Source organism: Rhinichthys klamathensis, unplaced genomic scaffold (assembly GCF_029890125.1).
Source record: "Rhinichthys klamathensis goyatoka isolate OS25496 unplaced genomic scaffold, OSU_Roscu_1.1 h1tg000006l_1, whole genome shotgun sequence".
NCBI classification, from domain to species: domain Eukaryota; kingdom Metazoa; phylum Chordata; class Actinopteri; order Cypriniformes; family Leuciscidae; genus Rhinichthys; species Rhinichthys klamathensis.
The window spans coordinates 8,270,375-8,294,948 of record NW_026606559.1 but is presented as its reverse complement, the minus strand read 5'-3'; the positions used below and the strand labels follow the sequence as shown (position 1 = coordinate 8,294,948).

The following is a 24,574-nucleotide window of genomic DNA, read 5'->3' as shown; positions in this document are numbered from 1 at the left end:
CAGTCTCAGTCCCATTGTGCTCATATGTTTACATTCCACTTTTCTCAATTTACATAACCCTATACAGTTAAGGGTTATACATATATATTTATACATACATACATACATACACTCAATGTATAAGTTCAAGCTCATGCAGAACTCAACAATTATAACTGGATTTCAGGTTCAAGATGTAACCATGGAGATCCAAGATCTCCTGCAGTGGCTGGAACACACAGACCTGAGGCTGTCGTCCAGTAAAACAGTGTGGGGTATGCCAGACTCTGCCAGCGAGAGACTAAACACTCATTTGGTAACAATGACTTTAATTTTGCTTGCTGAATTTGCAGTCTCAACCCTACAAACTGTGTTTATAAAACATGATTCTGCTACAATGAAGCCTGACTAGTTTCTTTCTTGTTTTACAGGAGTCGTGTAATGAGATGGATTCTAAAATGCACGCCTACACAAACGTTCGCAACGCCATCCACAGGATGCTGGAGGGCAGTGAGGTAGCCCGGGGCTCCAGCACGGAGCATAGCTTATGCATACTGGAGCAGAAATGGAGCACTGTCTACGCTAAAATGCTAGAAAGAAAGGTGATGACAGTTTAGACTCTGCCCAATTATATACAGTTGTGCTCAAAATCTTGCAGAATCTGTTCAGAATCTATTTTAACAAAATAAGAGGGATCATACAAAATGCATGTTATTTTTTTATTTAGGACTGTCCTGAATAAGATATTTTACATAAAAGATGTTTACATATAGTCCACAAGACAAAAAAATAGCTGCATTTATCAAAATTACCCGTTCAAAATTTTACATACCGTATTTTCCGCACTATAAGGCGCACTTAAAAGCCTTTAATTTTCTCAAAAAACGTCAGTGCGCCTTATAATGCGGAGCGCCTTATATATGAATGGTGAACACACGTTCACCAAGACGGGGAGACAGCGCCGGGCGACTTACGCCACTATCTGCCAATGGATCGTGGATGCCTTGGCTGAATTATCAGTCTCCTGTGATCCGAGCTTTCACGAAGGCAGGAATAATTTCTTTATTCAGCCAGCTAACATACCCGTATTTACTTCCTATTTTCGGCCGAAGTCCACAGTAGTTGATTGTCGAGTTCGCGCGCGCGATCAAACCTCCTCCATGTGTTCAACATCTGATTCGGATGAACTATCCATTTGAGCTGATATTCTCAGGACACCACACAGCACCGTCATCGGCTGACAGTCTGAGTCTCCACTGTTGCTTAGTTACCAATGATCGCGCGCGCGCACTCGCCAATCGCCAACTGTGGACTTCGACCGAAAACAGGAAGAAAATACGGGAAGCAGCTATGTGAGCTGGCTGAATAAACATCATTTTTATTCATATCTTTCACATTTACTGGAGTCAGATTCACCGTATTCACTCACATGGCTGTGCACTTGTAATGACACATTAAGGTTGTTAAGAGGCTAAAAGCAGGTTTAAAACTTTTCCCGTTTAAGGAACAGGGTGCAAATTTTAAAAAGAGGATAACACGGTGTAGGCAACACCGGTTTTTGTCGTTGTTATCTGTACTGATAGCACTCCAAATTTACAAAAAATGAGCTCAATGTTAAAATTGACCGGAGTTTTCCTTTAACGTTTGAACAACGTTACCATGGGAGTGAACGGAGTTGTCAGAAAGCTTAATAAAGTTTGACTTTATCTGACTGTTTTGTTGACATTTGTTGACATCTAGTGGATGCATAAGGCAAACCCAGTCAAACGTTTGACTGCAGGATCTTATGCGCCTTATGATCCGGTGCGCCCTATATATGAAAAATGTTCTAAAATAGGTCATTCATTGTAGGTGCGCCTTATAATCCGGTGCGCCGTATAGTGCGGAAAATACGGTACCCTTAACTCTTAATGTTGTGTGTCGTTACCTGGATGATCCACAACAGCTCAATGTTCTTCAGAGAAATCCGCTTTGGGACCGCACAGGTAGACCTGTTTGCCGCTGCGGACAAGTCTCACTGCCAGTTATTTTACTCCCTGACCGAGGGGACCCTCGGCACAGATGTGCTGGCACACAGCTGGCCCCGGGGCCTACGCATGTATGCGTTTCCCCCAGTGCGCCTACTTGCAGAGACACTGTGCAAAGTCAGGGAGGACGAGGAGCAGGTCTTGCTAGTTGCACCCTATTGGCCCAACCGGACCTGGTTCCCAGAACTCATGCACCTTGCGACAGCCCCGTCCTGGCACATTCCGCTGAGGAAGAACCTTCTCAGAGACGGGGCACCATATAGTCCAGGTCCACCCGCGTCCAGACCTCTGGAATCCCCACCCACGTCTGGTCTCTAAACGGGATGCTGAGAATTTAGGTGATGTACCCCAGGCAGTGGTAGACACCATCACTTCGGCGAGAGCACCCTCTACGAGGTGTGCTTACGCTTTGAAGTGGAACCTGTTTGTCGAGTGGTGTTCCTGAGGGGTGCGAGAAGGCTAAATCCTCCTCGCCCTCACCCTGTACCCTCTTGGGATCTCTCATTGGTGCTAACAGCATTACAGAGAAGCCCCATTCGAACCACTGCTGTCAATTGAGCAGAAAATTCTGTCATTGCAGATCGTGCTCCTGACCGCACTGGCTTCCATCAAGAGGATTCATTGGTATTTTTGGCCAATGAATCGTGCCTGGAATTTGGGCTAACTCGTTATCCTGAGACCTCAGCCCGGATATGTGCCCAAGGTTCCCACCACTCCTTTTAGGGACCAGGTGGTGAACCTGCAAGTGCTGCCCCTGGAGGAGGAAGACCCAGCCCTTTCTTTGCTCTGTCCCGTCTTTGCTTTGCGCCTGTACGCGGACAGAACGCAGAGCTCCAAGACCTCAGACCACCTCTTTGTCTGTTATGGAGGCCAGCAGAAGGGAAAGGCTATCTCTAAGCAGAGGTCGGCCCACTTGGATAGTGGATGCCATCGTCTTGGTGTACCAGACCCAAGGCGAGCCGTGCCCCCTTGGATTGAGAGCTCACTCTACCAGGAGTGTTGCTTTCTCCTGGGCGCTGGCACACGGCACCTCGCTGGCAGATATATGTAGAGCTGCGGGCTGAGCAACACCCAACATGTATAATAATAATAATAGTAATGCATTTTATTTCATGCCGCCTTTCAGAACACCCAAGGTCACTACACAAATCAAAACACACAACAATCAAACAGCGTAAAGTGCAGTTAAATCTCAATAAAAACATGTTATAAAAAAGCCCGAATAAAAAGATATGTCTTAAGGCGCGTTTTAAAAGTCAGCAAGCACTCGCAATTTCCATGTTTGCCAGATTTTATAATCTTCGTGTAGAGCCAGTGTCCTCCCGTGTACTTGCCTCAAGTAGCAAGTAACACTGGGGACCCATCTTGCTCCTCAGGTGAGTTCCCCAGCTGGCGAACCATGTTGGACTTCCTCCACCACCCTTGGCAGTCAGACATGGCGGAGACGTCCGCCTCCAGGCCTAACACTCATAAGTACGCCCAGTGGTTGACACCTGTGCTAGGCTAGTTGCCCATATGTTGTGATTCCGGTAATGAAAACTCATATGTGTATTCTTCCACAGTACTGCTTCCCCTGCAGGTGAGCCTGTGTCTTTCCCTTGGCAGAGCCCGCTCTACCATCTCTGCCGGTGTTGACTCCCCCCTAAATAGGCCGGAGCTACCTCAGAGACCTTCCATATGTTGCACTGCCTAATGGCTAGTCCATATGTGCAATCTCCACCTAATACCTCCCTACGGGCAGGATGTGGCCTCCATAGCGTCCCTTTCGGCTTGGAAAGGGTACGCTTTCCTGGTGTTATCCAATAGTCTTACTGTATGGGTCAAGCGGAACAGCAGTAATCGGCCATCTCTGCGTAAGAAGTGTCCCATCTGCCGCTCCAGTAGGTGTGGGGGGATCAGGTGGCTGGACACGGAGCGCTGGAAGGGGCAGCAATAGTGGCGCTTTGGCAGGGATCCTAATTCGTCAGTTCAGTTCTGACGTAACGTTGAACATGACTAAATGAAAGGGAATGTCTCATTTACGTATATGTAACCCTCGTTTCCTGAAGGAGGCTTTACGTTTCTTCGCCTTAATTGCTGTACCAACGCTGAGCGGCCGGGTCACCGGCTCGGCTCCTCAGCGAAAACCTAAATGTGCATTGCAAGTGCTAATCTCGCACACCAGTGTGCATTGGCTCGTTTAATTTACACTCTGAGGTGATTTGGCTCTCAGGCAAGATCCCAATTCATCAGTTCCGTTCTGAATAACGTCTCCGTTCCCTCCTTTAGGGAACGAGGGTTTCATGTGACACCAAAACATTTTCCAGCATCTTTTGCATATTTGAATCCTTTCCAGCAGTAACTGTAGAATTTTGGAATCCATCTTTTCACACTGAGGACAATTTAGGGACTCAAACACAACTATGTTGTAGGTTCAAACATTCACTGATGAAGGAAACACGATGCATTAAGAGCTGGGGGTTGAAAACTTTTTGAATTTTTAAGATCAAGGTAATTTTTACAAAATTTGTCTTCCAGGAAACATGTAATTATATTCTGTTGCTTCCGAAGGGTAGTACTAAATGAATTTTTTAAAAATATTTAAACAAAATAAATTTGGACGTCTTCATCCTGTTCAAAAGTTTTCACACCCGGCTCTTAATGTCATTTTGATGAGTTTTTATTTTTTTATTTAACATATCATGTTTTTATTAATTTTTATTTCCGTATTTTTACATTTTATTTTAAAAAACTTTTTTTTTTTTTTTTTTTAGGCGAAGTTAACAGAGGGACTTGGTCTTGCAAAGGAGTTTAACAGTAATGTCCAAGACCTGCTGACCAAAATGGGCAAATGTGAGGAGACCATAAACACTCTACCTGCGCCCAGCTTCATCCTGGACACCATCTCCTCACAGCTTCAGGAGCACAGGGTATGTGCATCTTCACATGGATTTGTGTATGTCTGTGGTAGTGTACGTGTTTGTGTGATTTTGTCATCTTGTGTGTAGATGCTGATAGGTGAGGTGCAGTCTTATGGAGAGAGGAAGACGAGCGTGGAGAACGCTGCCACACGTCTGTCTGAGCTCAGCAGGAAGGAAGACTGCGATGTTGTGCAGAACCTGATCATGACCGTTCAGGACAGATTCAAGAAACTCCTCCAACACACTACAGAGAGGGGAAAAACGCTTGAGGACGTCAAAAGGCATGCTAAACAGGTATTCACTTCCAATGCTATCTCACGACCAATTCGTACAGGTTGCTAATTCATATGACCTCACTCGTACAAATTCGTACGATTTGTCTAAACCCACGTAATAGGTTTAGGGGCGGGGTCAGGGGTAGGTCATTACGAATTCATATGAATTGGGCAACTCGTAAAATATGTATGATTTAGCAAAAATCGTACGAATTCGTACAAGTGAGGTCATATGAATTCGTATGAATTAGCCCTCTCGTAAAATTCGTATGAATTGCCGTGAGATCGGGTTGTCACTTCTCATATGGACTTCGAAACAGACAGAAAGAGTTAGTTCAAAGTATCCAGGAAATCATTTGGCAAGTACTACTAAACTTTTGTGCTTTCCACTTCCACAGTTCAATGAATCATGGCACTTACTGGTGGACTGGATGACGGAGGTTGAACAGACACTGGATACACACAAAGAGATCGCTGTGTCACAGGAAGAGATCAAACAACAGCTTACTGAACAAAAGGTACTTCACATTTCAGGTCTCAACAAAGAGCGTCTGAAGCCAATGTCAGAGCGTTTCGGGTCAGTTGACAGTTTGGCCTTTTGGGCCAGTGCTGCACTGCCTCAGAAAAATGTACATTCATTGGTCTTGTTTTAATTAAAAAAAATGTTTTGCCATGCAAAGTTTGGTTTACTTTGATTTTATTTTGTATTCTTGGTAGTCATGGAAGCATCAGTAAGAATGTGTTGGAAACTAAATATAATGTTTTGCATTGCAAATGTGCAACAAAAAAATTATAGCTGTATATAGTATAATTTCCAGCTAATTTTCTTTTTATAATGCAAAAATATTTAATGAACCAAAAAAATTGGAAGGAAATCTTAACATTTAATTAAAAATGATTATTTCTAGTAAATCCCCAAAAAATGCATTGTTAAAAATGTGTCATTCTTTTGTGGTGGGGCCAGTTAATAAATTAATAGCTAGCAAAAATTGGGGTTACAATTTATTTCAATAGTCCACTTTAGACTAACTATAAAAACTTTGCAACTGCATGTTGACTAACTCTCATTCGAGTATTAGTAGACTGTTAGGTTAGGGGAGCATCAAAATAAAGTGGGTAACGCTTCCTTTTACAGTCCTGTTACCCATGTACTTACTATGTACTTATTATAGTAATTATAATTACTGGGTAATAACTATAAGCAGACAGTCTACTAACACTGATAGTTGACATAGTTGCAAACTTATAGTCAGTGTTGGGGAAAGTTACTTTTAAAAGTAATGCGTTACAATATTGTGTTACTCAAAGTAACTGTGTTACTTAGTTCTTTTTTATGGAAAATGCGTTACGTTACTTTTGTATTACCTTTTTTTTTTTTACCTGGGCTGGGCTTGCTAGTTTGTTTTTTAATCATAATTTTTGCTAATGTAAAGGCCCTGTCACACCAAAAGTGAAATGAATAAGAATCAGGGATAAGAAAAGGCAAATACACACACACACACACACACACACAAAAAAGAAACACAAATGTTTGTCTAAAGTCATTTTTTATTAGTATGGTTTAATTGGATCATCAAAGATCAGCAGCCAAAGACATGTTAGATTAAGCCAGGATTAGGTCTTAGTTCAATAAGAACATTTAAGTAGCTTTTATAAACATGCCTTTAAAAAAAGCATTACTGGTGTGCATCTTGAGACAAAACAATGACAGGGACAAATTTTAAGATATGCCAGCGCAACTCGCATTACTTACTCCAATATTTTGATGTAAATTTAACAGTAATGCTTTACTTTACTTGTTAATTGAAAAAAAGTAATCTGATTACGTAACTCACATTACGTGTAATGCGTTACCCCAAACACTGCTTATAGTAGAACGTGGATTATCAAAATAAAACGTTACCAAAATTGGAACTACTGGCACGACTGGCAAGCAGAAAAAATATCCTCAAAAACCAATATAAATTACTTTACTTTATTATTTTACATGTGGTGCCTCTTAAAATGTGATTTTAAAAAAACTGGACAGTGAAAGTAAATAATCTATAGTATAATATGTATAAACCACACTGGAAATTTCACCCCAAAAGAAATAAATACTTCACAATGGATCATTTATGAAGTGCATTTGTATATCTTCAGGAGTTCCAGAAGCTTCTCCGCTTGAAGCGGCCCATGTATGAGGCTTGTCTGAAGAGTGGCCGCTCACTCCAGGAGAAAGCGCAGGGCCCAGAAGACACACAGCACCTGGAGAACATGGTGTCCGAGCTCAGAGATTCATGGGACACCATCAGCGGGAAATCCAGTGAGAGGTGAGTCTGATGTGAGCGGTACCATCTGATCTGTAGGGATTTGAGTATATTCTCTGAGCTCTAAATTGTGTTTTTCCCGCCAAGGCAACACAAGCTGGAAGAGGCTCTGCTGTTTTCCGGGAGATTCACTGACGCTCTCCAGGCTCTCAATGACTGGCTGTACAGGGCAGAGCCACAGCTGGCTGAAGATGTGCCTGTCTGTGGTGAAAAAGACCTGGTCAACAATCTGATTGACAAGCACAAGGTACATCTCTGCGTATATTACCAATACGTTGGCAAAACCCCCCAAATTTGAGGTAATCATTATTTTTAAAACAAGTTTAAGTAAGCAGAACTGGCTGATTTTTTATTTTGTACTATTTTGAATTACTCTTAAATATTTGAGTAAGCTAATTCATATATTTTACATACTCATACACTACTTTATTAACAATGCAAACACAAGGAATCCAGGGCAAACAAAGAAACTCAGGACAGGAGCATGTTACAGCAAACAAAGACTGACAAACCACAGCAGAAACACAAGGGCAATGTATACACAGGCTAACAAGGTAACACAGGGGCATGGTAAATTGTCATGGGAACACACGGGGGTAACCGAGGGAACTAACAAGACACATGGTGCGTTTCAAGTCCTCCTGGGAAGGTGGGAAGTCACATTTAAATAGTTTATTAATCATTTACTTACACTTTCTGTGATCTTATGAACCACTGACAACTCCTAAATAACTGGTTTGTAAATAATGCAATACTTCATTTAGAAATGATAAATTTATCAATAATAGAGTATGAAAATACAATTATTAAACACATTCTAGATATGCTTATGAATCAAGATTAAAGCTCTTATAGCTGTATTTATAAACTGCTTATTGATGTCTATTAATGCTTTATAAATGATGAATTAACTGTTTATTAATGCTTAGCTACTGATTAATAGCAGTTATTTTAAGTGTTATACCCATTAATACACAAAAAAACATTATATAACACTTAATTTTAGCATTTACACTTCCCTTTGAGTGTCATGGCGAAGCATGCTGGGAAATAGAAATTCCAGCCCAGTTTCAGTTCATTTTAAGTTTGTCTAACTCAAAACATGTGTCATTTTGTGAACTCAAAAGAAAAAGAAAAGTTCTAAATACTCATAAAAGTTCATTTGATTGAAATAATTTGTTAATTTAAGTTTACGTTACTCAAACCAGTTCATTATTTTGAGGGTAAGGGTTTAAATTGCATACACTCTTAAAGGGATACTCCACTTTTTTTGGAAATAGGCTCATTTTACAACTCCCCCAGAGTTAAACTGTTGAGTTTTACCGTTTTTGAATCCATTCAGCCGATCTCCGGTTCTGGCGGTACCACTTTTAGCATAGCTTAGCATACAAGAAATAATCAAGAAACTTTACTGCCGTACCATGAGTGCAGCAGGCGTAATGATATGACGCAGCTGGGGACTATTTTCAGGCGCTGCGTCATATCACTGCGTCATATGAGAGTATAGTTCCTCCTGATTATTACGCAGGAATGAGAGTATAGTTCCTAGCCATATCAGCCTAGAAAACGTACTCGGTTACTAACGTAACCTCGGTTCTCTCTAGAGAGGGAACGAGTACTGCGTAATAGCTTTACGCTAGGGGAAAAACTCTTTTCCACGAGATATTGAAGCCAAAAATTATCCTTAATTTTTTATTAATGTAAAACGCTTTGCAGCAGCAAGCAGACATAGGCGAAACAGCTCGCGCGCCTATTGGTTGCTCTTGCGGCAAATGCAGCAGCCTATCGAGAGAGACTCTGCGTGACGTAATGACCAATGGGGGCAATTCGCGCCCATATCGTCACGTCCCGCCAGAAAGGGCGTGGTCTCACCCTATAAATATGCTCGTTAGGCTGGTACAAGCTGGTTTTTATCGCTGAAGCGAACCAGAGCGTATTCCAAGCACGGCAAGATACGCAGTACTCGTTCCCTCTCTAGCCCTCTGGGGTTCTTCGGACCAAATGGACCCGAAGAATTTAAATAAAAAAATTTGTAAAATCATAGCTTCATCGGAATGGTCCGAAATTTGGTGACTTTGTTGGTACTTGGTATATGAACACCCAAAAAAATTGGGGACAGGATTTGAATAGTCTAAGTGGTTGTAAAAAAAATGGTCACACTCAGGGTCTTCGGGTCCAAATGGACCCGCCATAGGAAATGAATGGGAAATTGACAAAAATGTGACAATACAGAGTTGTTTTGTGCTTACAATCAACAAATCAGCCACGATCCAGAAAAAAAGCACACAACAGTGAAGGGGTGAATCTATAAAACATCAAGAGTGCAAAACAGACACATCCACACACACACACACACACACACACTTTTATACACAAACACACTAATAAATTCAGATTACATAAATATGTTTTGAATTTTAAAAAATCACAGCTTCATCGGAATGTTACGAAACTAGGTGACTTTTATGGTATTAGGTATGTGAACAAACAAAAAATATTGAGGTCATGATCCAAGCATGCTAAGTGGTCGTCACACTTCTGCTCTTTGGTCAAAAATGACCCCCATAGGAAATGAATGGGAAATTGTCAGAGTTTTTTTTTTTTTGCATACAATCTACAAATCAGCCAGGATGCAGAAAAAAGGACTCAACAGTGAAGGGGTGAATCTCTAAAACATCAAGAGTGCAAAACAGACACACACACATACACACACACACACACACACACACACACACACACACACACACACACACACACACACACACACACACACACACACACACACACACACTGTATTAAATATTTATAATAATCTGTATTATAAAGTAAAACTGGCACTTCAAATTACCATTTAAACCAAACAAACAAACAAAAAACAAGACAAAAATAGTCTTTGAGAATCTGTTATTATATTTTAAAATCAACAACCTGAAAAAAATTGTCAAAGATGTGCAAAACTCACAAGAATTCTGAACCCTTTCTACAGAGAGCTGTAAATCCACTAGTGGTAAAAATGTGCTATTGCGTGATAAAAATGCTCAGTGTGTCCAGCAGATGGCATCCATCTCATTTCAAAAATTGTTTTCATGAGGCCTAGGCTTGACTCTAAAATTAAATACAGCTTTAAAAAAAAAATAAAAAAAAATACATATTTATAAAAAAATTATATTATATTCAATGGGAAAAATGGGTCATAATTATTGCATAAATATTAATTATAAATCATAAAATTTTCTCAAAACACCAAAAAATAAAATAATTTTTTTTATAAAAAACAAGTAAAAATATATATATATGATTTTCTTTTAATAAATATGAATCAAACCCTTCCGGACCATTTGGTCCCGAAGACCCTGAGTGTGACCCTGAAATGAAGGACCCCAGAGGGCTAGAGAGAACCGAGGTTACGTTAGTAACCGAGTACGTTCTCTTACGAGAGTATCTCTCGTACTGCGTAATAGCTTTACGCTAGGGGAACACAATGCAACACGCCGTGCGTACAGGGATCCAACACCAAAGTCCCAAGGGCCGAAGCCCAGGGCTCATGTAGTGCATAATCACCATAAACTCACATAGAGTGGAGGAAGAGAGGCTGGAAGCGTCATTCCCTATAAAAAAGCACCCAGCGGGGCTATCATATGACAATAAAACGCGCAGCCAGGGTGAAAGCTTTCAGCCTGATCTGGGTGGCCATACGTGTGTCAACACTCATGGGGCTGCAGTAAACTCAGCATCAGGGCCGCACAGCGGGGCAGATAGCACTGAATTTTAGACCGCCAAAAGCTTAGCTTGTAAGGCGGGTACCTCCAGGTTATAGTATTTTATAAATGTAGACGGCGAGGCCCAGCCCGCGGCCGTACAGATATCTTGCAGGGAAACCCCGCTCGACCAAGTCCACGAAGAGGCCACGCCTCTCGTGGAGTGCGCTCTGACACCCAAGGGGCACTGTAGGCCCTTTGCAGAGTAAGCGAGCGCAATGGCATCCACTATCCATCTGGATAGGCTCTGTTTTGAGGCGGCGAGTCCCTTGGAACGCCCGCCAAACAAAACGAAAAGCTGCTCCGTCTGTCTGAAAACAGACGAGCGTGACACATAAGCTCTCAATGCCCTGACGGGGCAAAGGAGTCTCGCGTCCTCCTCCTCACTGAGAACCGGAAGGGCGGACAGGGAAATTACCTGGGCCCTAAACGGTGTATTGAGGGATTTCGGGACATACCCGTGCTTAGGTTTGAGAATGACCTTTGAGTCATTAGGCCCAAACTCCATACACGACGCGCTTACTGAAAGCGCCTGCAAGTCCCCTATGCGCTTCACTGAAGCGAGAGCCATGAGAAACACTGTTTTGAACGACAGGTGTTTCATGTCCACCAGCTGGATTGGCTCGAACGGGGCGCCTTTCATGGCCTCCAGGACCGTGGAAAGGTCCCACGTCGGGACTGAAGGGGGCCTGGGAGGGTTCAGCCTCCGAGCTCCCCTAAGGAAACGCACGATTAAGTCGTTTTTCCCCAGCGACTGGCCAGACACCGGTTTTGCAAACGTTGCTATGGCCGCCACATATACTTTGAGCGTGGATGGGGTCCTGCCCTTATCCAGTAGCTCTTGAAGGAAGGAAAGCACTTCCGAAACCCCGCATTCCACAGGTGAAAACCTCTGGGCTTGACACCATGCAGAGAAAACAGACCATTTCGAGGAGTAGAGCCGCCTGGTAGACGGAGCTCTAGCCTGCGCGATCGTGTTTAACACTCCTTCTGGGAGGCTAGCGGGTACCCGTTGATGGCCCATGCGTGCAGGGACCACAACTCCGGGCGAGGGTGCCAAATCGAGCCCTCCGCCTGAGAGAGGAGGTCTCTCCTCAATGGTACAGGCCATGGGGCAGTGCTGGTCAGCTGCATCAGGGCAGGCAACCACGTCTGGTTTGTCCAGAGCGGAGCTACGAGCAGCACTGGGCATCCGTTCTCCCTGATTCGTTCCAACACCTGAGGCAGGAGCGAGACAGGAGGAAAAGCATATAGGGGGCAGCGGGGCCAAACATGAGCCAGCGCGTCCTTGCTTTTCGAGAAAAACTCCGGGCAATGAGCGTTTTCGTGGGACGCGAATAGGTCCACCTGTGCTCTGCCGAACGTTTTCCACAGCAGCTGGACCGTCTGCGGGTGCAGCGACCATTCCCCTGCTGGAACATTGTTCCTGGACAGTCTGTCTGGTCCCACATTCAGGTGACCAGGCACGTGCGCTGCTCTCAGTGAGAGCAGGTTGTGCTGAGCCCAGACCAGGAGGCGTTCCGTCAGCCTGTGAAGGTTTCGTGACCTGACGCCGCCCTGGCGATTTATGTATGCCACCACTGACATGTTGTCCGACCGGACCAAGACGTGGTGGCCTGTTACCTGGGGACAAAAACGCCGTAGCGCTTTGTCGACTGCTATCATCTCCAAGCAGTTTATGTGAAGGAGCTTTTCCCGTTCTGACCACAGGCCAGCTAGCGGTCTGCCCTCGAGCAGCGCTCCCCACCCCGAGGTGGAGGCGTCCGTAGACACCACCTTCACACTCGAAGCGGTCCCCAGACTCACACCTGACTGATACCAGTCGGTTATTTTCCAAGGTTCCAGAGCTGAAACACACTGTAGGTTGACCTTGAGGCGAAACAGACCCGCTGAATATTTAGTCCGCGCTCTGGTGACAGGCGTGCCGTCATAGATAGCGAGTCTAACACTGTTCCCAGAAAGGAAATTTTCTGACTGGGAGACAGTGAGCTCTTCGCCCAATTGACTGTGAGGCCCAGCTCCTCGAGGTGCTCGAGTAATGCGGCCCTGTGTTCTATGAGCTCCGATCGTGATCGAGCTAGAATCAGCCAATCGTCCCAGTAGTTCAGGACTCGCATGCCCTGAAGTCTCAGGGGTGCGAGCGCCGCGTCCATGCACTTCGTGAATGTACGAGGTGCTAGGGACAGGCCGAACGGCAGGACTGTGTATTGATATGCCTGGCCCTCGAAAGCGAATCTCAAGAATCGTCTGTGATGGGACGCTATTTGTATTTGGAAATAGGCGTCTTTCAGATCTATTGACATAAACCAGTCCCCGTGGCGCACTTGCGCGAGGATTTTCCTGGTCGTAAGCATTCTGAACTGGCGCTTCACAAGCGCTCTGTTCAGCTGTCGCAGATCTTAAATGGGTCTGAGACCTCCATCTTTTTTCGGTACCAGAAAATATCTGCTGTGTAGGCCCCCTTTGCTCTGAGCTTGAGATAAAGGTTCTATAGCACCTTTGCTCAGTAGTTTCGCTATCTCGGCTCGAAGTAGATGAGATACTTCGTTTTCCACCGTCGTCTCGACGTGCGCCGTATAACGGCGGGGACGTCGAGCGAACTGTAGCGAATAGCCTCTTTTTATAGTGTTCAGCACCCATTCTGATACCCCAGGAAGCTGTGCCCACACTTTCGCGTGAATAGCTAGGGGTAGAATGAGATCTGGGCTCTGGCCGAGACATAGTGACGGCAAGAGAGCTCCGGCGTGCTGTAACGCAGACACTGTGTTTACAGTGTGTGAGGCGGGGGGCGCGCCGATCGCGGCGGGCAGCCTGGCCGCGCTCAAAACCCTTATAGCAGTTTGCTGAGGGAGAGAGAGCGGGGCGAGCCCCGTGGGGCTTAACATGTCTGTGAGTGAATGTGGGCGCAGGACAGCGGGCACATTTACTGCACTGAAAAACACCGTCGGCCTGAGCTGACTGAATGCGTGTTGGTTTCGTTTTCACAGAACCCGTGGGACATGTGGTGTGTAGTGTTTGTGGGCACTGAGACGTAGGCACATTCACTACATTTAGTGCACAATCGACATGAGGCGATTTTGTTTGTGCGAGCCCTGCATTTTTGCGGGCTGTGTTTGTGTGTAGAAATGAGCCCTGGGTTGTAGGCATTTTCAATACACTCATAACACCATCGGCTGTGGCCGGAATACCAGAAAATACACCATTTATGTGATTTATCTGGGTCGCCGTGGGAACAGCATTTGTGTGCAGGCAAGCGGGCATGGTACTGGCTTGCTTACTGCAAAATACACTGGAACAGTCACATTTTCTGGAACTGAACGAGCGAAAATTTCAGTGGAAGTCTGGCCACGGCGAGACTGAAACACCGTCGATTTCCTAGGAGGCTAGGAAGACTTGTGTTGGTTTCGTTTTACAGAAACCGTGGTAGTGTTTGTGGGCACTGGGTTGTGGGCACATTCACTACATTTAATGCACAATTGACATGCGTCGATTTCATTTGTGCGAGCCCTGTACCGTGGCGGGCTGTGTTTGTGTGTAGAAATGAACACTGGGCTGTGAGCATTTTATTACACTTATAACACCATCGGCTGTGGCCGGAAAACCAGAAATACAATGATTACATGATTTTTCTGGGTCGCCATGGAAACGGCCTTTATGTGCAGGCAAGCGGGCCGTGGTACCAGCTTGTTTACTGCAAAATACACTGGAACAGTCGCATTTTCTGGAACTGAACGAGCGAAAAGTTTCGGTGGAAGTCTGGCCGCGGCGAGACTAAATTTTTATCTGCTGCGAGAGCCGGGATCGAACACGGGTCTCTCGCGTGAAAGCTTCGGGTTCCGCCACTGGGCCACAGGGAGAACTACACTAGCGCAAGCAGATAAGAGAGTGTCATCACAGTTTTGTGTGTGTCGGCGTTTGTATGCAGGTTTGCGTGTTATACAACAGGCTCATTGCTGCAATAATGACATTTTCAGCCGCTCAAACTAGGAGCTGAGAAATGTTTGAGAAATGGAGATTAGTCCGGCCTCGGCGGGGACTAAAACACACTCTTTTCTCATTTGCCGGTGACGCACGCCCATGGGGGGCGGGGTAGATTTCTTATAACGTAAAGAAAGCTAGCCGCGGTTTTTAGGGCTCGCGGTCTTGATGCTGGCCCGTTTCCTTGACGACTCGCGGACAGAAGGCGGAGGTCCACAGAGCTCGCCTGTTGCGCGGCGGTTGCGCGGGCGCCTCCCAATCGAGGCCGATGCTTCCCACGGCCTGAGAGAGCAGACGCATCAGCTCAGTCTCAATGCCGGTTCTCTTACCAGTGGTCTGGCGGGAAACGCTAGCGGAGGGGAGGTCCACGGAGCTCGCCCAATCCTCGCTATCGGATGCCAGAAGAGAACACGCCTCGGTGGGTTCGTCGAACTCGTGGACGGACGCGGCGGCAGGCGGCGGCCGTTGTCCGTCAGTGAGCGACTCGAGCGAAGCCGGCGAAGCTGGCGGGCGAACCGGCGAGCTTTGGCGGGCTGGAGAAAGCTCGGGAGCGCGCTGGGCGCGGCGCTTCTTGCGGCGCGGCACCACGGCGGGCTGTGGTGAAGGCTCGGAGAATGATGCCAGGCGAGTCCTCAGAGTCACCATAGGCAAAAGCTCGCAATGAGGGCATCCGCCGTCAGCGAGCGCGAGAGCCGCGTGATCCTCACCCAGGCAGGAAACACAGATGACGTGCCGGTCTCCGTCGCTGAGCGGGGCGCGGCACGAGCCACAGGATGGCATCTTTAAAAAGACGCAGCTCTTTTGTGAAGAGAAGTGTGAGTCGCGTCAAGTAAGCGAGCAAACACTCTCAGCAGAGTAAAGATACACAGAGTATAAAAAGGATATAGAACGCCGGAAAGCGCAGCAGGTACGGCAGTTGAAGGCGGCGAGGCCAGCGACTCCAGAGCTCGTCCCGCTGAAAGGCTTGCTTCGACGGCGCGGCTTCTCACTCCGGATCGTCGTGTGCGTCGCTGAAGAGATAAAAATCAGCTTGTACCAGCCTAACGAGCATATTTATAGGGTGAGACCACGCCCTTTCTGGCGGGACGTGACGATATGGGCGCGAATTGCCCCCATTGGTCATTACGTCACGCAGAGTCTCTCTCGATAGGCTGCTGCATTTGCCGCAAGAGCAACCAATAGGCGCGCGAGCTGTTTCGCCTATGTCTGCTTGCTGCTGCAAAGCGTTTTACATTAATAAAAAATTAAGGATAATTTTTGGCTTCAATATCTCGTGGAAAAGAGTTTTTCCCCTAGCGTAAAGCTATTACGCAGTACGAGAGATACTCTCGTAAGAGAACCGCAACTTTACATTTTCCGTCGGTCTTATGCACGATGTAACTACAGAAGAGTCAAGTTTTAAATAGGAAAAATATCGAAACTCTTTGGTCATTTTTTTTTTTTTTAGAAATGCTAATGGTCTTGTCCACTTCAATGATGTATGCTAAGCTATGCTAAAAGTGGTACCGCCAGAACCGGAGATCGTCTGAATGGATTCAAAAACGGTAAAACTCAACAGTTTAACTCTGGGGGAGTTGTAAAATGAGCCTATTTCCAAAAAAAGTGGAGTATCCCTTTAGAAGAAAAGTTGGTAACACTTTACTTGAAGGGGTGTGCATAAGACTGACATGACACCTTCATAATCATGACATGACACATGTTATGAATATGAAGGAAGTTTTATGCATGTTTATGACAACTGTCATTAAGTGTCATTCGCTCAGTTATGACATTTTTAATGCAAATAAGACATTGTTTGAAATGTCTTTGTTATGACACCTTGACATAAGCAAATACATCATAACCTGTCAGTGTCTTTGTCATGACAACTTGACATTACTAAGACAACACAACCAGTCATAAACATGACCTAGCAGATTAATTATCAAACTTAAGGAACCACTTAGCTTTATTGGTGAAAATTACATTAAACTGTCATGTGTTTGGTTTTGACATTGGCTGTCATGAAGCCATTATAACTTTTTAATGACAAATTCAATTTGTACCACTGTAGTTGAGGTCACGAAAAATATTCATGACACAGTTATAATGGCCTCATGACAGCCAGTGTCAAAACCAACCACATGACAGTTTAATTTAATTTAATGTCAAGTTGTCATGTCAAAGACACTGACAGGTTATGATGTATTGGTTTATGTCAAGTTGTCATAACAAAGAAATCTTAAACGATGTCATATTTGCATTCAAAATGTCATTATTGAGCGAAAGACACTTAATGACAGTTGTCATAAACATGGATAAACCTGTTGTGGCAAAAATTCATCTCAAGCAAACATCACTGCGTAAGAGACACTCAGAGTCAAATTATATAAAATAGAAGTATTTATTCTTGCAAGAATAGGAGCAGTCTAATACACAGTTGTAACCCTGTGCAGAAGAGTGACACCCCCCCAGACAGACTGAACTAGCTTTTATCTTAGTTTCAAGGCCTTCTTCCCCCCAGAGCCTTCCTCCCAGTAGTTTTCCATAGACTAGTTGGCCCAATAAGCCCCCCTGCTTAAGTGGCCTTCTGACATCTAGGTCAGAGGTCCTTGTTAGTCTGTTCTCTGGAGTGTCTCCCTCTTCTGCCTCCCCAGGTACATAAACAGAATCTTCTCTCACTACAAGTGAGAGACACACATGTGACATTCTTTGAATCGTCTATATTTTACTAAAGATCAATGAATATCATTAAAATTTCCACTACAACTTCTCACTTTTTATCATTCTGATTACCCATAATCACAATAATAAACAAATAAACAAATTTTAAGTCATATCATCACACTTATACTCTTCATCTCTGATTTTTTGCATAAATGATCACTCTCCTTGAACCTGTGAAGAAAAGTTTAGAATGAAGAAGCATAAGGCTGTTTTTGTGGGGGAAAGGCCCCGTAATATTTTAGCAAGCAAGTAAACATTTTTACTGCGCCGGGCTAAGCGAGAAATCACTGTTCCTGCGCTCCTGTAAACAGACCCTCAGTCACGCCAGTAAGGAAAAAGGTAGTTATAACATAGTAAGGAAACAAACAGATAAAAGTATAATAAAAATCACTCAGTTTCAAACCCTATCTTTGTACGCCATCTCGTAACACGGATGACCGCTGCTTGTAACCTTCTTTAAATCTTTTGCCCTTAATCTTTCTCAGAAAATAAACAAATAGAAGAAAAACAAACAGAACATACATTTAACACATCTCTCACTGTAGCTCCCGCTACCTGTATCGTCACATAATTTTGTTCATCCTTGGGATAGACTGTCATTTTCACCAATTGAACAGACAGCATGTTTCACCTGTCACTGTGATCGTATTCCCCCATGAATAACAAAATTATTAGAATAACAATCCTAACTCCTATCATTAAGCCTTTTCCATTAATCTACGCCCATCTCCATATTTCACCTCGGTTTTCCTAACCATATTTTGTTCACTTCTAATTCAATTTAGTAAGCTCTATTTAATGCCATATTTAACAAAATCTAACCAGAGAAGTCTTATAATTTTATCCATTCTTCTAACCAATGCAGTTGTTCAATATTAACTCTAATATTTCCATTACGGACACAATCAATATATTTTCTACATTTACAATCAAATCAATACCTAGTTTGATTCAATCAAACCAAATCATCACAAAACCAGATTCTTCTGTTAAACTTAAACCATCAGTTGTGTTGATCATCTCGTTCGCCCCACGGACGTTCCGTGTTCTTTTACCTTTAACTTTTAATTCAAACATGCTGTGGTTCTACTTAATAAGCTTCAACAATTATCCCTATAATTTACATTAATTAATAGATCTTCTCTTCCCAAAAACATTTTCCTTAAATATTTCCTAATGAATAAGTAACCAATCAAATCTTTTGATCTACTGTATATCAATACTAAGCCCTATTTTGATTTAATCAAATCAAATCCTCAAAATAATCACAAAACCACATTCTTAAACCATTAGTCGGTTCACATCCTCCTCCAGGCGTGTTGATCATCTCGTTCGCCCCATGGACTATGGGATGGTTGTGGCCTGTTGGTGTAGGTGAGAGGCTTGGACCCAGGTGTCACACTCTCCAACCATTTTCTGATCCTTATAAGGTTTTCCCTTATATCACGACCACACCCCCACTGGAGTGAACTGTCACCTGTGAATGGAGACCTTAAGTATTTTGTTAGTGACCGCTTGTCTAGCCGCTCGTCCCCTTTGGTGTGACCTGTGGAATCAACAACCTGAAACATTATCTCCGGATAATTTCTTGCTCACTTAATAGCACTCGGGGTCCTTTTACCCTGAAAAACACTCAACCCACTTTGCTCATGTCCACACAATATTTATACATTTGGAACAGAATTAGTTCTGTTTGATCCAATCCATCCTGACATTCTGTAAAAGGAAAATTTTAAGTTATGCGCTGCGCAGGTGTAGCACCTTTCTGCCACAATAATAACCCAGGCCAGGACAGTTAGCCAAATTCATCCATAACCATTATTTTATTGGCACATTTTGCCCTGTCTCCCAATCCTGCATGCTCTCTGTAAAGAGAAACAAATTTCGAGGTTATTGTCAGATAGTAAAGTACGTAGTTTCTTTTGTCTACTGTTCTCCCGTGTCCTTCGATGCCCTGGCGTTTCCTGTTGAAACAATCTTTGTTATTGGTGTGTGCACACTCACAGACATCAATTTTGTTAGGCAGAAAAATGGCCCCTAGTGTTCTCCCAACATTTATTCAGCAAATGTGAACCCCTTAATAAACCATATTTGGCAATTGTTATACCATCTCCCTCTTGATGCACGACACAACTCGAGCATCAATTTAACATAACATTTAACATAGTGTTTTTTTATAAAGTTTGCCATCAACACTAACCCAAGCGGCGTCCTTCAGACAAATTTCTCTGCCTCTGAAACAAAAATATTACATTCTTCACTTAAAGCCACAATCTCATCTTCTTCTCGAAGTATTTGAAAGGCAACGGCCCTCACTCTCACAGCGAATCTTGCTTTTCAGGCCTGTTGTTTGGTCTCTCAAGTCAGTCATCTACAAACATTTCCAAAGTCATCAATTTTCCCTATCAGGTCAAGTCGTGCTGTACAGACTTGGTCAATGTCAGTCAATCATTTCTCCCCCTTTGTTCACAATAATCATAAATGTGAGAGGCTCTCTTGATAATTTCATGTTGACTTAGCCAATATGTCACTTTGTTGTTTCCCTCAAATCTACAACATTTTCATTTATCTCAGCCCATGCCAGAGGGTGATATACAACTACACAATTCCAATTTACTTAAACTGATCTTCAAATCTACATTATTTATGACAAAAGTATTACTACCAGACAGAGCTTGATGGCCAATCAACTTAAAGCTTGTCCCATGTTCTGTATTGTCTTTTCATCAGAATTATCAGCTTCTTTAAAAGTTGTCATTTGCCTTAACCCATCTGTAATGATAAACTCATTCCAGAGGTTAATGACGCAATATACACACCATTCAGGCGGAATATTAGTGCCCCAAACTAATACATACAAGACATAAAGTGCTGTCACCATCACACACACTCATTCTAGACACACATATGTTAACTGTTCATTTTCAATGTTCATTTTTCTTTATATTATTGCTAAAAGATTTAAATTTTAAATAAGATTTTAAACTTCCCATTTTCCGGTAGCTTCTACCTAATTTTACATGGTCTCCCAATCAGTTTCAAAGCATGTCTTGTTCATTATTCATTAGAATTTAACAAGGTCAGCTGGGTTGTTTTGTTTCATTATCATTATTTTGCTTCAGCTTGCTCTAGCAGGCCAATAACAGAAAGACAGACACAGTTACCATCCCTTCCTCCGCTCAAGCAGTCTCTCTCACTATAAACAAATAATTTTTTTCACCAGCCTCCTAAGGCTGTAACTTAGTCAAAATTTGTATTCCTTACAATAACCTTTGACCATTCACCTTTGTCATCCAGACTTTCCTTAAATCAAAAGCTGTCTTCATCTTTAGCCACCACCATGTCTAACGACCTTCAAGAGTTAAAACTATGTTATAACATATTAGTTCAAAATCAACACTATGATTTTCCTTGCCCATAAGGCAAACCAGTACATAAAAAGTTTTGCTACTGTCTCCACAACAACTAATGGGAATCACTCAATGGCCTCAGCTGGCTCCTGCTCGCCCACTCCTGTTAGCCCTTTATCTATAATCTCCATCAGGGTGTTTTCCCCTGGCATATTTGCAGACGCTTGTCACAATAAAAAAAACAAGCCATACAATGAATGCGGTTTCTGGTGATTGGTATTAGAGGAACACTCACGTTTCGGGGTCAGACTGTCTGTAACTCCTCACAGCTCATCCGCCCTAACGATAAAGGATGCTGCTGGCCTCACAGTCATCCGCTCCACTCTCATACCTTTCTCACATAAACACCTCCATCTTGAGATGCCAGTGACTTTACGTGATCCACTCTGGCTTGGGTTGCCCCCTGTCTGGCCAATAGAAGGTCTTACCCGTCATTGAGTAGCCACTCGTGCCCACTGGTGACCGCTCTTTCCCATCACAGGCTGTTTGCTTCAACAGAACTCAGCTGTTTTCTAGAGCTTAGGAAAGGCACGTTCAAGAGTCACCAGAGCCATTCCGATTGCCTAATAGTGTTCACATAGGGAGACAGGTCAAAAACAACAGTATTTAATCACTTAAATCCATTAACTATCTTAAAAGCAGCAACCTAGCTACTTGGATTATACTCAGTGAATTTAGATCACAACTGTACATTCAGTGTACATTTCCGTCGGCCCCTCCCCCGTTTCATGGTGGGGACTAAGATCAGACAAAGAAGTTACTGGTCCTAAATTAACCTAATCAAAATGTCATCTCTATCTGTATTATTATTTTAAATACTTCTTTAAAGTCATTCAGTTTTATTTTTAAAACATCTCTGTGTCTATGATCTTCAACTGAAACACTGTGCTTTACTTATTATCACAGATACCAGCTTTTAGCTGACTCATTGAATGAGAGAGACTCTGAGACTCTATTGGATGGTACACTGCTCTCTCATATACTTCTAACATCAAACATTTATCTATTATCTTTTAACTCTATCCCAGCTTAAGGCATCTTTGCCAGAAATTACATACGGTTTCAAATAAACATATTATTTATATTTATCTTTTGCCCACCTCAGGGAATTTAGACATTACAAATTTCCACTCAGATTGAGTCTCTGTCGCACTGGCAGTTTCAGGCACAGCACACATCAGATTTTAGATAAGCGAACTGTTTCATTACAGCCCATAACAAACTTATCTTTTGAAAGCAAAACATCAGCTTCTAGTTCTTTCATGGTCAACTTTTCAAGCTGTTTGTTTAATCAGATGCCTTTCAACATTTTACATTTAGCAACTGTTAATTCAGTAGCCTACTGCTTCTGCTTATTTGTTCTTACATAATGGTAATTATTCTAGTTCTCAATAACGTTTCACATTTCTTAATCTCAATTACCATAGTTTAATCTCTGACTTCAAAGTTTTTTGTTTTTTTCCTAGGAGTTTATCAATCTCCATTTAGGTTTCACACTAACTTTGACAGGGCTACTCTGCATCTTTTGCAGTTATTATAAATCATCTTTGAGATCTGTCTCTCCACATTACCTGAACCCTTTTTAAAATGTTTAATTAAAACACAATCATCCTTCTAGTTACCTTTGATATATTTTGCAACTCACATCTGTTGGAGTCATTAATTTTACATCCTGTATTCATCAATTCACTTATAAAAATTACTATTATAGATCTTTTCTTCAAAAGGATTCACTTTAAGACTTCAATCTTTTGACCTTGTTTTTTATCTCTTATTTTTCAGACGAAAAATGTTACTGTCGTCATTTAAACTGATCTACTTTCAAACCCACATTATTACCAGAAATGTGTCACTATCACATTTTTTAAACACCTTTTTTGGTGTGCATTTACAGTTACGTGTTAAATGGTCCTGCTGACCACAATCAAGACACTCTCTGTCATCTGGTGGATTCATGTGTCAGCCTTGGATTCATGTGTCAGCCTCAATAACAGCATCAGACACCTTGACTATAGTTTGATCACTGTGAGCTTGCAAACGGCTCCAACTTACTGCACGCCCTTGAAGCATTGTGTGTCCCATTCAGGAATGTAAACAGACCCACTGATAAGCAGTTCTCTGTATTCTCTTTACAGTCCACCAATGGCGGATTTAATCACAATAGCCAAATCATACTCTTCATCATTATTATTGGCAGAACATAATTTCATGAACAGCACAGAAAATGCTCAAAATATTCGAATTTGTTTTCTGTCTTTACCTTACCAATTTGGTATTATCATCAACAACACTAATTACAAGTACTGTTGCTGTTATCCCAGCTTATCTTTTACAAAACATCATCTGCAAATCTCCTCAAAGTGAGATCTTCAGAGCAGAGCTGTTTACAGCATTTGCTCTCTTCTGTCTCACTATTTATTTATTTATTTTTTCCCAGGACTGTTCAGTTACTCTTCATAAAGTGTAACAATTTGTACATCATTATTTTCATTACAACTGGTTTGAAGCCTTTTTTCCTTCCATCACATTATTGTCTCAGTCTTATCTCTACTGTTTCTCCAAAACAGATTATATTACTCAGTCCGTAAATTACCCAGACAACCATTATAGCTACTTGCTTCAATACCCTTATTTTCTTAACATTAATAAAATAAAGCAGATATATCATCATTTCAATCATTATTTTATCAAAATCTAGAATTGTTCCCCGTTCTGCTTAAAACATTCTTCCTATCATGTTAATCCCTGTCAATCATACAATGCCTTATTTTATTCTAAAACTTTTCATATCATTTAAACAGTTAATTTGACTTCCATAAATTCTGTCAGACATTTTATTTTCATCACATATAGTTTTCTACTATATTTCTTCTCAATCTTTCCCTACATGCCAGTTCCTTCTGTATCCTCTCCTTTCTTTTTCCTACATGCCAGTTCCTTCATTATCTAACCAGTACATGATTGTTTGCACAATCCCCACACACACGTCTCTCAACCTTTTGTTTTTTTCACTTCCCTCTTCCATCAAGTCTCTCTTACAGTTCCCTCTATTTCACACAGACAGCCTTATTGCTTCTTGCTACTTAAATCCTTGTCATATAAATTTAAGTTCTATAGACATCCCATGTCATGCATCCATTATCTGTTCACATTTTTTACACACATGTTGAACGCAGCCACAACAACCTTTTGTCCCGCTGCCCTGTTCCACTGATTCTCGCACACTCTTAGT

General features: G+C 42.7%; 1 protein-coding gene across 2 annotated transcripts in view; it reads left to right on the top strand.

The window, feature by feature from the left end:
- macf1b (microtubule actin crosslinking factor 1b) overlaps positions 1-24,574 on the top strand; it is a 74,073-nt gene that overhangs the window by 34,935 nt on the left and 14,564 nt on the right. For both annotated transcript variants that reach the window (XM_056258092.1, XM_056258081.1), the window contains 7 exons: positions 167-295; positions 411-581; positions 4,760-4,915; positions 4,994-5,200; positions 5,580-5,699; positions 7,324-7,493; positions 7,578-7,737. In XM_056258092.1, the coding sequence (XP_056114067.1) occupies positions 167-295; positions 411-581; positions 4,760-4,915; positions 4,994-5,200; positions 5,580-5,699; positions 7,324-7,493; positions 7,578-7,737 (1,113 nt within the window). The remainder of the gene's footprint in view (positions 1-166; positions 296-410; positions 582-4,759; positions 4,916-4,993; positions 5,201-5,579; positions 5,700-7,323; positions 7,494-7,577; positions 7,738-24,574) is intronic.